General features: G+C 46.1%; 1 protein-coding gene across 6 annotated transcripts in view; it reads left to right on the top strand.

Moving 5' to 3' along the window:
* Positions 1 to 15621, top strand: part of PPM1H (protein phosphatase, Mg2+/Mn2+ dependent 1H) — a 245251-nt gene that overhangs the window by 185593 nt on the left and 44037 nt on the right. For all 6 annotated transcript variants that reach the window (XR_010411481.1, XR_010411482.1, XM_064590970.1 and 3 more), the window contains exon 7: positions 13030 to 13093. Coding sequence is in view for 4 of the 6 variants with exons in the window: in XM_064590970.1 (XP_064447040.1) it covers positions 13030 to 13093 (64 nt within the window). In the remaining 2 variants the exon portion in view is untranslated. The remainder of the gene's footprint in view (positions 1 to 13029; positions 13094 to 15621) is intronic.

Consider the following 15621-nt stretch of genomic DNA (forward strand, 5'->3'; position numbering starts at 1 on the left):
AAATATGGAGCTGACAGTATATTTAGAAGGACATATGGTCCAATCCTCAGCCTATTTATAAGATCCTATTTTTAAGGAAATTCCAGAGAAGTGAGTGCTACAACACTCCACCAAATTTCCAGGTACTTAACTACCCTGCCAAGGAAACATTTTCCTGTGTCCAACCTACGTTCCTCCAGTTATAAAATTTCACTCTCACCAGAGCTTGATAAAGTTTTTTTTCTCTCTGCCACCCCTTCCCTGCCCATAAGGTTTCTGAGCAGAAAGTCAGTGTTGCTGACAGGCCCATGAAGGTGCTAACCTACCACGGCTGGGAGACATTTTCATCAGATTCAGCTGAGGTGCTAGTTGAAAGCCCTAAGTTCTGGACTTACCCCAGGAATCCGCATGGCAGAGTGGGACCAGCACCACTCTGAACCCTGAACGATTTCATGCTGCCACCATGTTCCTCTTAGCTTCAGACAAGACTTAGTCAGAGCAAGGGTAAGGTTTAAGTCTGTCCCTTGCTGAAGAATTAAACACACATCCTTCTATAAGAACTGGAAATGCTGGTAATACATTCACTTTTTGTTCTTCACCTTGTCGTTCTGGTAAAAGCAATAATGCTCAACCAAGTCTGGGTTCAGATTCCACTAGGATTAAGTCAGCTTTGTCCATCTCCCAGGTTCAATCAAATGCAATACATTGTGCTCAGGAACTTAAAGGACAGAGCACAGGGCTTCATCTCTGATGTGAAGAGGATGTTTTAACCATTCCTCATTCAGTAACGGCGTTGTGTTGGACACTGGAGATAGAAAGAAGATGAAAACAATCCCCACCCTCATGGTGCTTACAGTGCAGTATAGGACAAGCCCATACCAAAAGTGGAAGAGGAATATTTACACACAGTGGAGCTTTTTCATCTGGAGTGATTATTAAAAACATTCCAGAATCCCTGAGGTCCTGGAATCTGTATTTTTTTTTAAACCTCTCAGGTGATTTCTGTACCTCCTTGAACATTGGCTTTGGGCAGCCTTAGATATTCCTACTGTGGCTATGAGCAACTGCTAGCAGAAATGATTGGTTAAAGAACACTGGGCGGCCTGGGCTCTTGAGCAGGTTTGTGACTTCTGGCCCCTGGTTTTGCTCCTGTTGTTGCGTGGGAACATCCTTGTCCACCTGTGTGGGCCAAGGACGCTGTGCAGGAGGGGTCATGGACTGGACTGACAGTGGAAGTTGGGAGATGATACCAAGCCCGTTGGTGCCTACAGTGGGTCAGGGTTGAGTTGAGTGTCTCTTTTCCATATTGATGCTTATGCCCATAACCTGGTTAGTCCAGGCCCCGGGCAGGGTATAAATACATGGAATAATTAGGAAACCATGCTCCTAGGGCATCTAACTTGCTGGTTTCTTATTCCTCTTCATCCTGAATAAATGATAGTCCCTCCCCAGATTTGTCTAATCCTTTTAGATGGCCTTGGATCACCCTGTGAAAAACTGGGTACCTAAGTGTGAAGATATACAGTCTGTAATTTATTAACAACAGAATAATTTGAAAGCTCAACCTCAGGTTAGACTTAATTCTACAGTGATCTGGAACATCCACCATATTGGCAAGAGAAGAACATGCCTAAGAAGGTGGTATGTTTAATCTTCTGTGTGACCTACCACTTTAAAAACCTGGGGGGTTAGGGGCTAAACTTTTTAAAAATTTGTATGGTTTACCCTGATGATGAGGAGTAGTAATTAAGCAATCCTGTTGGATATCATGACATTTTATGGCACTTACCATATATTCATAGCTCCTTAAGGATGGCAGAGAACCATGACTGAGACCACAATGCACTTTGCAAAGGGCAGACCTGGAAGTGAGCTAGATCTCTATTTCCTAGTTGTGTGACCTCCATTTTCTTATTTGGGTTAATGTTAATATCTGTCTTACAAGCTTGTTTTGAATTATATAAGTTTAGGGGCACCTGGGTGGCTCAGATGGTTAAGTGTCTGCTTTCCACTCAGGTGGGATTGAGCCTCAACTCGGGCTCCCTGCTCGGCGGGGAACCTGCTTCTCCCTCTTCCTCTGCCAACTCCCCCTCCTTGTACACTCACTCTCTGTCTCTCAAATAAATAAATAAAATCTTTTAAAAAAAGAATTACATAAAAAACAGTCCCCAGAAGAGAGTGTACAACCAGTGATGGGTATATTAGAACTTCTGTGAGTGTTGGGGCTGAGGTGGCAGCAGAAGATTTAACAGTTGTTAAATCAGTTGTTGCCTTTACCATCCATCATCTGAAACAGTGGGGCCGCCTTGATGCAGGACCCAAGAGTTTGGTGTTCTTTCCATTGGTAAAGATTGTCAGCCATTGCCCAGGCCTGTGCTTCTTACCCTGAGGCTCGAGTCACGTGAGGGTCAGCAGAAGATTCCAGAAGACTGAGGGTTTCAACTGAAGATTTTGGGGATAGGGGAGGATATTTTTCTGTGTTGAAAAAAATGTTACATATATGATTATTATGCAAAATTCTCTTGGCTTTTTGGGATAAAACAGAAGACTTGAAAAAGCACTGATGCCTACTTTGAGATACTTGAGCTCTGCCAGGTGATGTGACCAGTTCGAGGACGCTCGAATGGAAATACTGAAATGATGTAGCATAGGGTAGAGTCCCGGTGCATGTGTGGCTTCCCCGTGGGGACACTGCAGGACTTGGTGCTCCCATGTACAAATATCCGTATGTCCAGAGAGAGAGAAGCTTTGTGAACCAGAGGAACTGGACTCTGCACTAAAACCCTCTTTGCAAGGAACAATCTACCTGCTATTTTCTCCCCACCATTCATGGAAATGGGGTCAATTTTGGTTATTTCTTGATTTGTATATATTGACTTGGTTTCATACAATATAAAGGCCAATGTCAATGAAATTCATGTTTGTTTCAGAATAAATGGTCCCTGAGAAAGCAGAAATCATTCCGTATCTGTGTACTCATAAAGTAAGGATCTGTGATTCATACCTATGGGAGAGCTAAATGTTATTGATTAGAGTATGAAGAGCTCTCCTAGCCAAGTGCTAATGCACACCAAGTGGATACTGAATCAGAAATCATTTCTAAATCTGAAATTTCCCTAAAAGTCGTCCAGAATGTTTTATCCTGAAATAATATTGGTTCTGTTTTGTGTACACGCACACATGACCAGTTACATTTCTGAAAGACTGACTCAAAGCATCTTCTTCTGTATGAATGCTTTTTCATTCCTAACCTTGGGCCCATGAGTTAAGAGATGACCTTTACTTTATTTATATTATTATTATTATTTTTATTATTATATTATTATATATTATATAATATAGTATATTATATTATTTATATTATTTAACTCCACATTCCCAGCACCCGCGCTAGGGCCTGGCACTTAGTACGTGCTCAGTAAACATTCATGAAGGATTCTAGTAGAGACCATTGCTCTCATCTGGTCAAAACCTAAGCTCCTGCTTTGGAGCTACTAGGGCAGGTCCTTTTCCTTTACCCAAATTTTCAGCTGTGGGTAGGGACCCATTAGTGGGTTGTGAAAGCAATTTAATGTAGGGAGATGAGCATTTTGAACAAATTAAGTAGTGTAAGGAGAAAAGGAAATCTCAGTATGTATCACATGGTAAGGGTGAATATTGCTAGGTTAACAAGATCTGCTCTAAGCCAGTAGGGATTAAGAGATACAAGAGATCAGAGCAGCATGCAAAGATCAGATCACAGAGGGCCCAGGAACGTGGGCTAGTGCAATGAGAGCAAGCGCTGATGCCTTGTGCTATCCCCCCACAAACCTAGTGTGAGGAAGAGAAGTCTTTAGGCCAAATTAGAAGAATGGTTACTGCTTCCAGAATTCCAGGCAGGAGCTGGTTCAGGCATGCTGGTGATAGGGAGGGGAGAGGTAGGCATTTTCCCAGGGAATGTGGGTCTGTGAATCGGGGGATTTCCTCAAGGACAACCGCAATGTCAGGGAACAGAGGAAAAAGGTTTTCTGGAGAGATAGCCAGAAGGTTCTCCCTTTCATTTGTTTCTCTCATCAGAGACAGCCAGACATACGCAAGCTAGGCAGCATGGCACGTCCAAATTGTATCACCAAATATTCATCATGCTTTTACAATTCAAGTTTATTATTTGAGATCGAATCCAGACTATTGTGCTATATTAGCACAAGAACGCCAACTTGTATATATATAGCTCAGGGCCTCCAGGCCTCAAATAATTTAAATGATGCTCCAAGGACTAAAAGGAGAAAATGAGGTAGCATTTGTTTGTAGAGCCTTGGCCCCAGAGGGAACTTTCCCAGGAATCATGTAATCAAGATATCAATTGATGACAACTCCTAGCACAGAATCCAGGAACTCAAGGCATCAAAATATGACCCCTGCCCCCCAAAATGTAGATTTACAAATAACTGAAGTCTGCCATACGATGGCAAGCCCGTGACAGAGATGTTGGCTCTGCCCGGAAATATCTTAAAGGATACTTCTGAACCCTCAAGCTACCTGGTAGATACGGGATATTTCTCAGTGTCTTCCAGCTCACCCTGAGGCCACAACGGCCGCCTCTTATCCTGATTCCACATCTCTGACTTGAGCCTGATTTCATTAAGCTTTGCTCAGATCCTCCTCCCCGACAGTTTAGTGACATTTTTCCAGCATATTAAGATTTGATCCAGAGATAAATTTAAGAAATTTCTGGGGGGTTTCTTAACTATGAGTCTTGGAAACCAGGGAAAAGGGCCTCTTGAAAGAAGATATTAAAAAATAAGAGTAAGATCTAATAAAATAGAAAATATTCTTGTGTTGCTTTACAGGAAACACATGGATATTCATACAGTGAAGAGGGAGAGTGGGTTGCCTGTTGCAGGGCCTCCTCAAGGAGCAGGAAGCAGCCTTCATTTACTGCTCTGTGGCTTTGGGTTTGATTCCTGTGGAAATACAGATGGCTGGCAGGAAAAAGGAAGCATGAGGTGATGGCCAGCTCTGTGTTGCTTTTTCCAGGAAGGTCTGGGGAGGGTGGGTGTGGAGAAAAGCGAGGCAGGGGAGAGCCTCTGCGGATTCCATGAATTGCTGAATTGGGGTTGTGCCAAGCTCTTAAAAGCCATGAGTGGCATTTGGGCTCCAGGCATGTGTCTGCTCCTGACCAGCCAGGCCCAGGTGGTGTTTCATCCCAGCCTTCTGGGATTCAAGCATTTGTTGAGATTTGGTCATAGGAAGCAGAAGTGGGGACCAAAGACCTAGGCACTTCTGCCCACCATCCTCCCTCCGAACCTGCTCAGCCCCTATGGAATGTGCCCCTGTCTAAAACTTGGTTTTTGCTATGAGCAAAATGAGACTTCCTGTGGCTTTTATCTTCCTCCCAGAAGGGGCACTCAGCTTCTCGCTGAGGGGGAGGGAAATGCTCCTTTTATGCCTATTTGAGACCAACCCCAAAGCATCCCCTGCAGATTATTAGCTCTGAGGTATCTTTCTGAGTCTCTGATTCGTCACTTTAGAGCAGAACACTGGACTTCTCTGAATAAAGTTGCACAGGCGCTGTCCTTTGTGCTTTGATATCATTAGCAGCAGTAATGAATTGGGGTGTCTTGGGTGTTCAGCAAGAAGCAGTTTTCCTGTGGGGATGTGCTGTCTTCCGGCCCATGCTCCCCAGTTATCTGCGCAATACGCGAGCAGTGAAGAAAGAACGAGGCCCTTACGGTCACAGCTGAATTAAATAGCACCTTATCCTTCACAAAGGACTTCTCAGACATATTTGCATTTAATCCTTGCGACCTCGTGCAGAATCCAGCTGAAGAACCACGTTCAGTGAGGTTGAGGGACTTTGCCAAGGTCACACAGCTAGTTCACTTGAAGACAGAGCTGTGACTTCAAAACCTCTGACTCTAGGCCTGATGTTCTCTACTAGACCACAGCAGAGGGAAGGGAAGATCTAGGAAGACAGCTTCCCAGGGGAGGACAGGCATCCCAGGCCATGGTGAGGGGTTAGCGAGTGGAAGAATATGACTCACTGGCGTGTGTCATTGGGGTCATACAAATGGATTGTTGGGATTAGGCAGTCCCAGAGGGGTCACGTTCTTCTTAAATGCCTTTGAAGTATTGCTAAGGGAACCAAAGACTTAGGGAAATGAGTGGTATTTCTGTCCCTCTTTCTAATTAAAGGTCCTGATCTGGGAGAGAAAGAAGATCATGGGAAGTGATCTACGTGGATGGTGCCAAAGTGTGAACTTTGGGTTGCTGGCCTGTGGGTTAAGATGTCCGAGTGGGGACTCTGGCTGGGAATGGAGAAATCTGGCAAAGGCACAGAAGAACTTTCTTAGTGGAAGACTTGCTTTAGCAAGTTAATATGGAAGAAATGTGTCTAGGTAACACTATAGACCTTGGAGAACCATGTAACAAAAAACCCCCTGCCATTCTGGAGGTGGAACTTAGGAACCATCAGGAGAAAGTAATAGGCAAGAGTATCATAAATGCTATTTTTTATAACTTTACGACTGTGTACTACTATATATTGGTAATAAAGGTGAACCTAAAATTCTCATGTAAAGAGGTACACACAAGTCCAAGGTATCCCTGATTGGACTAGGCCCTGAATTTCAGCCATAAAAAAGCTTACTGTGAAGGCAAGATGAGTGGGGAAGCCAAGACCTTGTTATGTCTTTAGCGGGAAGCATGCATGCTGAGGAGAAAGCGTTAACCTTCATTCATCTGTTCATCCACGTAGCTCGGATCAGCTTCACATCCACAGTGTGCCTGCGTGGTTGTGGACAGGAGGATAGCGCAGTAAATAAGACAGAAGTCCCTGCCTTCATTGAGTGAATGTTCTGGGGCTGGGGGGCTAGAAAGAAGTAAATAAAGTTAATAAATAGGTAGCTTGAGATTGTGCTGTGGAAGCACTGTGAAGAGCTGCAGCATGATGGCCCAGAGCGGTCAGGGAGGGAGGTGCAGGGGAAGAAGGGCCCCGGGGCATGTTAGAGGGACAGCGAGAAAGCTAGCATTAGGAGAGCCTAGCAGAGGGATACAAGAGATCAGAGCAGCATGCAAAGATCAGATCACAGAGGGCCGTGTTGTCCAATGGGGAATTTTAAGCTGAAGAGTGAAGATTGCAGATTAAAAGAGAGAAGTGGTTGTGGGAGATTGGCTAGTAGGCTGCTCAGCCAGACCAAAAATACAGGCAAACCTCTCTCTGAAAACAATCACAGAACTGACACTGGGACGAGATATGTTCATCCTGGAGGAGTCCTGTAATTGCTGCTCATCAGGAGGGTGAAAGGACATCCGTGTGGCTGTACAGGGACCTCTTGAGCTCAAATGTTCAGAGAATGTGTCTAAAAGACTGCAGAGAGCAGCGCATAGCCAGTCAAGACCAGAGGCAGGCAAGGGACGTGCTGTTGGGTGAGTGTCAGCTGCAGGCGGCACCTCTGAGACCTAGAGAGCAGGCAGGGAAACTCAGAAAGCTCTTTGCTTTTGTTTTGTGAATATGTATAGGACAAGAAAATACAGAAGGGCAGAATAAAGCCACTGCCCGAGGTCGTGGGCGTTCATTGATTTGCTCTCACAGTCAAATATTTCTTGGACACCCGTCACATGTTGGGCCCTCTTTAAAATACCAGGGGTGCCACAGGTGGTGAGGTGAACATCTCTGTCCTCAGAACTTAAGCAGGGCATGGGGTGCAGAGGGGCAGTAGAGAAAATAAACACAAGGAAGGAAAATACTTCAAATGTTAGGTGGGGGTAGATGACAAGGACAAAAATAAAACCGAGGAGGGGAAGAGGACATTTGGGGGAGGGGAGCGATGTTAAAGAAGGTCATTTCATTACTTGGCTTTTATTTAGAGTATGATGGGGAAATCATTGGGGGGTTCGAGCAGGGTAATGACACTCTCTGACATTTTAAAATAATTACTCTGGTTGCTCTGAGAATAGAGATAAAGGACAAAACTGAGCAGTTTCCAGCACCTTCACCGCCATCACCCTGGTCCTGGCACCGTCTGCTCTCCTCGATAATTGCAGGCAGGCCCGGTGAGGCCATTGCCAGGGTGTGGGCAAGAGACGGTGGTGGCGGCAAAGGCACTGGACCTGTTGGGAAGGTAGAGCTGACCGTATTGCGTAGGATGTCGGCAGACAAAACCCTCAGTTCCTCTTGTGTTTCCCTCTTACTAGAAGATCAAGTGGATGCGGAAGCCTAGGCTGCCAACAAGGGAAGTATTCAAAAGAACTGCCCAAGCGGAGGCTGGCTGATGAATGTGTATGGCGGGCAGGAGGGAGGTGCAGTGCTGGGACCGAGGAGGGGACGTGCCTGGGAGCCCCGGCAAGCCGGTGAGAGAAGAGGGACGGCTCGCAGTGGGAGCCTCCAAGGAGAGGATGTGCTTGGTGCAGCCCACGTGACCGGGAAGCTGGGGAGCCATAAGGAAGGTCATGGGGAAGTAGGTTGGGAGTGACAAAGTCAGGATTCCAGAAGCATCACCCACACATCTAAAAGTACTGAGAATAACCACAGGGGAAAGAGTGGGAAGCCACCTGTGAACCTAGGCGGAAGTCATCAGGGAGGATGGCAGAGCATCCAGACCTGTGTGAGCAGGTAGCGGGACCGACTCGGTGGCAGCAAGCCTCGGTCTGGAAGGGCGAGTGAAATGGGAGCAGTCAGGGCCTTCCTCTTGCCTTAGGAGTCAGAGGACTTTGAAATATGCCAATGGCTGACTGAGGGGTTTAAGAAAGAATTTCCCAGGGCTGTTCTCCAGTGGAATCAGCTGATGCTGCGTGCTGCAGAGCTCCCAGGACAGTGACTGTCGAGAGCAGTCCATTGCACAACAGAAGCCGGGGACCCATATGAGGCATGTTGGTATAGGAGGGACTCCCACACTTGGGACACAGCCGACTTGGCCTCTCAGTCTCTCTCAGTGCTGAGGTTTTCCTTCCGATAGGTCTAGACCAATGGTGCCTTTTCCTTGTCTTTTCAGCTTTGCAAAATCCACATTGCAAGGGAAACCATTACTTTTCAGAAAATGTTTAATGGAAACTTCTTTGCTTAATGAAACTTGCCTCCACTTAGGGAAAGCCCCTTTAATTGAGCCCTTTTTAAGCCTCGATTTTTTTTTTTTCTCATCCTTCCGTCAATTGGCCTCATAAATATTCATTAAGGATTGACCCAAAATAAGGGTTACTCTGAAAATCTTTCCTAAGCCTTTCAGTTTTGCTTTTTTTTTTTAAGATTTTATTTATTTATTTATTAGAGAGCGAGTGAGAGAGAAACAGCATGAGAGAGGAGAGGGTCAGAGGGAGAAGCAGGCTCCCCGCTGAGCCGGGAGCCCAATGTGGGACTCGATCCCAGGACCCTGGGATCATGACCTGAGCCGAAGGCAGTCGCTTAACCAACTGAGCCACCCAGGCGCCCTCAGTTTTGCTTTCTTGTAACAAGTAATTATTTGAATATGATCTCTGGTCAGTTACATTATTGTAAAAACTAGTGAGTAATTGATTCTTGGTGTTCTTAAATTGAATCAGGATTTGTGAAATCATGGGATCTGATATGAAGGAAGAGATATTTTCTATGAATCATAGGTCCCAAGTAACTCCCTCTCTTGGAGCTCCAACTGCAAACCATTGTCCTTCTCTTGCATCCCCCAGCTGAGAAGGCTGCAGCCAAGGCTGAGCTGGAAGGGTAGAGCCAAGCCTAAATCCTGGGCATGGACTGTAATGCAATATGAACAGCAGATAAGCCTTTCCAATGGGTAGGAACAGGGGTGGCCCTCTAAACTGCAAACACATGTTTGTGGGAGGCCCGCTGTCCATGGGAGAGGGCTCTGGTGGGCTCTGCGGCCATGATGAAATGACTAGTGAGTGCACACGGGTGCTTCCCTCACTTCCCGCCATCTTCCCTGGGGAAGATAGCCGCTGGTTTGTCCCCACATGGTCACCTTTTGTTCTTTTGCTCACGCAGAAAATTCCCTTTCCTCGTTGGCCAAAGACACCTTTTCTTCGTCCGGTGCCTGCCTTTCTCCCACTGACAGGCAGACAACAATGGTCTCATTGCAAATTTTTCAACTAGAATGAGAGATCGCCAGAGCTGAGCCCGGATGTCCCCTTTCTTTGGTGTGTTTTCTGGGAAGGTTTGAGGCTAGCTTCAGGCCACCAAGATGCTGTGTGAGCCTGGGGAAGTTACTTAACCTCTCTGAGCCTCAGTCTTCTCATCTGTCCAGTGGGACATTGCAGAACCTGGGAGACATTTTGAGACACAGTAAGCCAGCACCAAGCCCGGCGTGTGGCATGTCAGTGTTCAGTGAGTCAGAGGTGTTGTTGTGGTTTTAGCTCATTTATGTAGACTTTAATGAAGTTACCAGTTTGAACTCTTGAGTGTTTTATTCTTTTTTATGCCAGACCTTAATTGTGAAAGGAAATCCACCTGCCTTTATATATGATACCTGTGCTTAGGACCCAGAAAGACTGGGGTGCGGTGGGGAGAGTATGTTGAACTTCTTTGTTAATAGTTATTCACCCTTGTCATTTGTTGGTGACAGCAGGGAGAGGGCTCTTACATGATTGGAAACCAACAATGGCAGGAACAGAAGAAACCTTTTCAAAGTTGTCGTTTCTATTTTTAATATTTTTGTTGTTTTCGAAGATGAAAAAATAACAACTAAAATATTAGAATTTGCACTGGACCCTGTAGGTGACAACTCCAAGGTGAGGGTTGGTCTTTCAGAGCTGTGGTAACACCGACTTCATGTTCCTGAAGGTCTCTGCCGTGAGAGAATTCTTGCCTGGGCTTCCGGAGGATCTGAGAACAGCTTTCTGGCTGCCTTTTCAAGCCTGTTAAGAGTGCTCGTAGCCCATCTCTCCTGAGCTTAAATAATTTCCAGTCACTGGTGCTGGAGTTGTTGCCTTCTGCCTCCCATTTAATCTCCGACTCCTATGCCTTGGTCTTCAGGCCCCAGTCCCTTTCCTGGTCTTGTCCCCACTGTGACCTCTTCTCTGTCTGAGTCTGGCCTCTCCTCTCCACACATCCCTGTCCACCGTTCTCAAGCCCTGGTCACACCCACTTCAGAGCCTTTCTCAGTCCATTTCCTTCCTGTCCCTTGAGCCACACAGTGTCATCTTTAGGATCAAGCTAATTGATCAGCTGATTTTGAATATTAGCAAATGACACTTGGTCTATAGTGATTGTTCTCAATTTTGACTGCATAATGTAATCACAAATTTGACTGCACAAAGTAGCTTAAAAAAAAAAAATCCCAGTGCCTGGCTATCACCCCCAGAGGTTCAGATTTAATTGTTCTGAGCTGTGACCTGGGCATCAGGATTTTTAAAAGCTCTCCCAGGTGCTTCCATATGCAGCCAGGATTGAGAAACCACTGGTTTAAGAATTCATTCATTCCCCAAGCTGAGTGTATTCTAATAATAGCTCTATTTGTTCCCCAAATGACTTATATACCATAGCATTTTAAATAGTTCATGTGACTATAAAAACATCAAAGTAGCTATTTCCATCTCGTGTTAATTGGGTAGATTTGGGGAAAGGAAATAGTACAGTTCTTTTTTTGAAAATTGAATCCTAGAGTACCTCTGGGCCCACTTGATGGCAGTAACAGCAACTTGCATTTATCATGCTCTCAGCGTGTACCGGGCACCGTGCTAAAGAATCTTAATCCTCAACCCTGTGAGTAAGCCTCAGTTTTCCTGTCTCTGATTAATGAGGATCCTGAGGTCCAGAGAGGCTCACCTGTATGCCCAGGGCTGAACAGGAGCCCTTCACTGGATCTTCACTGACCCCTTAGGAAGGAACAACTTACCTCAATAATTTCCCAGAAAATAAGGGTGTCCCTGTGTTAGCTTTGGGGTTGAACTCTCTTTGAATTAGATTGCATTCTTTTGTATATCCAGAGCTTCCGGATATTTGATTTCAGGTTCACTCCCAAGTTGCCTATATATATATCCAAGATTGGGAGCCCATTTCACAAATTAGTTTTCTTCATGCACTCAGCAGACATTATTTTAGAGAAGCAACTTGTTTCTAGCACCTCACCTTGTAGACCCTACCCCAGTTTTTACCTGGTGTCCCTAATACTTCTCTGAGGTGGTGAATAGGCAGTGCTGTCCCCATTTTGCAGAAAGGGGAGCTGGTGTGCCAAGTATTCGTTATCTATTAAATAGTAGTAGTAGCTACCACTAAATGAATACTTCCCATGTGCCAGGCTCTGTGCTAAGCTCTTTACTTCCTATGTGATTATCCTCATTTTACAAATAAGGAAACTGAGACCAAAAAAGGTAGAGCTCCTTGCCCAGGGTGGTACAGTTACTAATCAGGTGCCTTGTTCCTCTGCTGCTTGTTTGTTATTTTAACTTTTTATGAGCAAAATGGCAAGACGTAGACTTCATTTTCTCTCCTGTGTTAGCCTGACCAGCCTCTGCTTATGCAGTGGCATCCGGACAACCGTGTCTAGAACAAACCATTGAACCATAAACTGGATTTTCTTTCTGTGTGTTGAATGGCCATTTAATATCTATGGTGAAACAAAGAATTTTCTGCCAACCTTGACTATCGCACCGAGGTCAAACAGGCTCTAAATGTTCCTTCTCCAGCCATCCCAGGACGAGGCTGCTTTGGTGTAAACAACCCCTGAAGGTCAGAACTGGCTGGGGGAGCAGTTTCACTCACTCTCCATCCGTCTCTGAGCTCTGCTGTTTTTCAGCTTTGGATTAATGACAAGACCCTTGTTGCTGCTGCCAGGCCACTTCTAAGCACACAGGCCCTAAATGCTAAGGACAAAACCCACCTCCCCCCTTCTTGCTAATTATGAGTATACCCCCCCCCCATTTTCTCCCTCTGCAAGCAAATACAGAGTCGATAGCTTCTGGTTTGTTAGTTATGTGTACCCACATAGTTCTGGAAGGAGAATAAGTCTGTGCACGGGGAGTTTGGCAGCGTGCCGGGTGATGGAGCATCCGGGAGAATGAAGTACCTAGCCGCCTGTGTCAGGGCAGCGGGTCACTAATTGAGTGCAAACCTTTTTTTTTAAAATGTTGTTTATCCCCCTACAGGGCATACAAAACCATTGAGGATGATGACTTGAAGTTTCCCCTTATATATGGAGAAGGCAAGAAGGTAGGCATGTGCACTCCCCCCGGACCGAGAGAAGCAGGCTCTGGCCCCGCACCGCCCTGGGCAGTCTCTGTGCCCCACTCCGCAGCCTGGCATTTTATAGCCCTGACAGCTTAAAAGACTCTCCCCTTCCATCATCCTTCAGGCCTCCTGTCTTGAGGGTCCGAGGAGTGGCGGGGGTTGGGGGAGGGGGAGGTGAGTGGTGAGCACAAGGGACGAAAGTCCATTTTGTGAAAATAACACTCCATTTCTCCAATCCATCTGAATAACTTTTTACAGCGTTTAACCGTGACCCCATGCGCGTATGTCATCTCCCTGTGTTTCTGACAAGCCATGAGGCAGGCAGGGCCAGCGGTACTAGGTCCGTTTGGCAGACGAGGCCGCTGAGACTCTGAGGCGAAATCGGCTCCTGCAGAGTCACACAGCTGGCCAGGGGTGGTGGGAGATGTGGAGCCACAGCCGTCTCCCGGCTTCTGGAACTCTCACGCTCCACCACGGAAGTTCAGACTCTGCAAGGGTGCTTCTCCGCTTGCCCCAGGCAAGGGGATCCAAAGCTTCACTGTGAGGAAGCTGGAGGATCCCGTGCACCAGAGCCCGGGCCGAGCTAGCAAAGATAGCTCGTCACAAGCTCCCAGAGCCCCAGTCAGAACCACACCCTAAGCAGCAGGCACGCTGTGGAGCACGGGAAGGCTGTTTGTCTTGGTCTGGGAGCGGAGGCTGGAGGAAATGGCCATCCTGGACTGGAGAGGGGAAGCTTTGAAACTGTTTACCAGTAAGAACAAACAGCTCTGAGTCATTGCATTCTTCCTCCGAACACGAGTACACTTCAACTCTGGGCTGAGAGCTCCAATTAGAAGTGAAAAATGTGCTCGCATTAAGAAGAATCTTCAACTGAATTTTTTCCAATATTTCATAGTTTTTTGGAGGAAGAAGTGACTCATAATAAAACTGAAGGATGCCTTTATGGACAGAACTTGAGCGTGTGTGTGTGTGCGTGCATGCACCTCTGAACATACATGTGTGGGAGAGCACACGGGTTTAGGTTTAGGCTCAGTGTAGCAGTGATTTCAGCGGAAGGAGACATTCTGTGGAGGGAATGAAATACAAACATCTGATTCACAGAGGGATCATTTTTCAAACGAACTTGCCCTGTTCATGGAAATGGGCCATCTTCTATCTCACCATTCCTGATTGAGAATCACAACAGGAAGGGACTCTTTTCCTGACAGTGTTGCGTGGGCCTGTCAGGATGATGGGTACCGTTAATGCCCATCTCTCAGCCCAATGACCTATGCCTACAGCTGTGGTGCTTTGTGGGGCTGAGATTCTCAGTATTACCCTCCTATACCCAGGGAGTTCCAGGAAGCTCAGAGCCACCTCCTGTTACCTTTGTATCCCATGCACCTGCCCAGCCTGGTACCTGACACACGGCTGGCCTTCAATAAAGACATCAGTATTAAATACACTTTTCAGTTACGTACAGTATACTTTCTCCCATACCAGAGGAAAATGGACTAACGTGTTCTTAGAAGATGATCAGAATAAGATTTAAAGGAGCCAGGGGCTTCCCCAGTTCAGCAGATGTTTATTTCACCGGGACATCATGTTCTTCAAGCATTTCAGTTAATTAGGGCTTGACACTTCTGTGATAGGCGACTGGCAAGTTCTGTCATCGTACCTGATGGCCTATTTAAAAGCCACTGTGGCTCCAGTCTGTTCCAGGCTTGCTCCATTAGTGAAGAAGCGCAAGATCCCTGTCGGGGATCCATGATTTCTTGCGAAGTCTTTACAACTGCGACACGTCAGTTCTATCTAGATCCTTTGCAGGGGGTTTCTCTTTCCCGTCTGCATACACCTACCCAGAAGTTTCGGAAGACTTTCATAGCCATAACTTCTCATTTTATTCCTGCCAATGCTTTTAAGGATTTGTGTGGGTAACACCTACATACTCTGTAAACAAGTTCAGTAACTAGCAGAAACATCAGATTTCTTTAGATGAAAACGCCCACCTGTGCTTTTCCAGCCAGAGAAGCTGCCATTGCAGTGGGGAGAGCAGAAGGGCCGCAAAGGACTCAGGATTTTCACACTTAGAGTTGAACACTTCTTAGCCAGTAGGGAGTCAGTGTAGCTCCCCAGCAGAGCAGAGAGTTTCTGCAGCCTGCCTGACCAGAGGTCCCCAGGCTTCATATCACATGCCTGCATTTTACCCCCTTTGATTCTTGCCTTTAAAAAAATATGTCATGGTTTCATTTCCACTTTAATGCAAACTGCCCATCTTCTGATCTGAAACCAGCTCCAAAATCCATAGCCTTTTTGGGAAAACAGGATGAAAATGCTGGTAATGTTTTGGACTGTCATGTTTCTTCGCGTTTATAAGTTACCCTCATTACCCAGACAGTAGAGTGAGGAGTCAAGCCCGAGTCTTGGCACCATGACCCTACACCGGATATGTTACTGATGATCGAAATGTTAGGCCATTGGGCTCCATTCTACCAAGAAAGACTTTCACTTCATCCCTCTGTGCTTACCTG

This window comes from Mirounga angustirostris, unplaced genomic scaffold, assembly GCF_029215605.1.
Source record: "Mirounga angustirostris isolate CCGP_5_RB_7025 unplaced genomic scaffold, mMirAng1.0.hap1 SCAF_5, whole genome shotgun sequence".
In the NCBI taxonomy this organism is placed as follows: Eukaryota; Metazoa; Chordata; class Mammalia; order Carnivora; family Phocidae; genus Mirounga; species Mirounga angustirostris.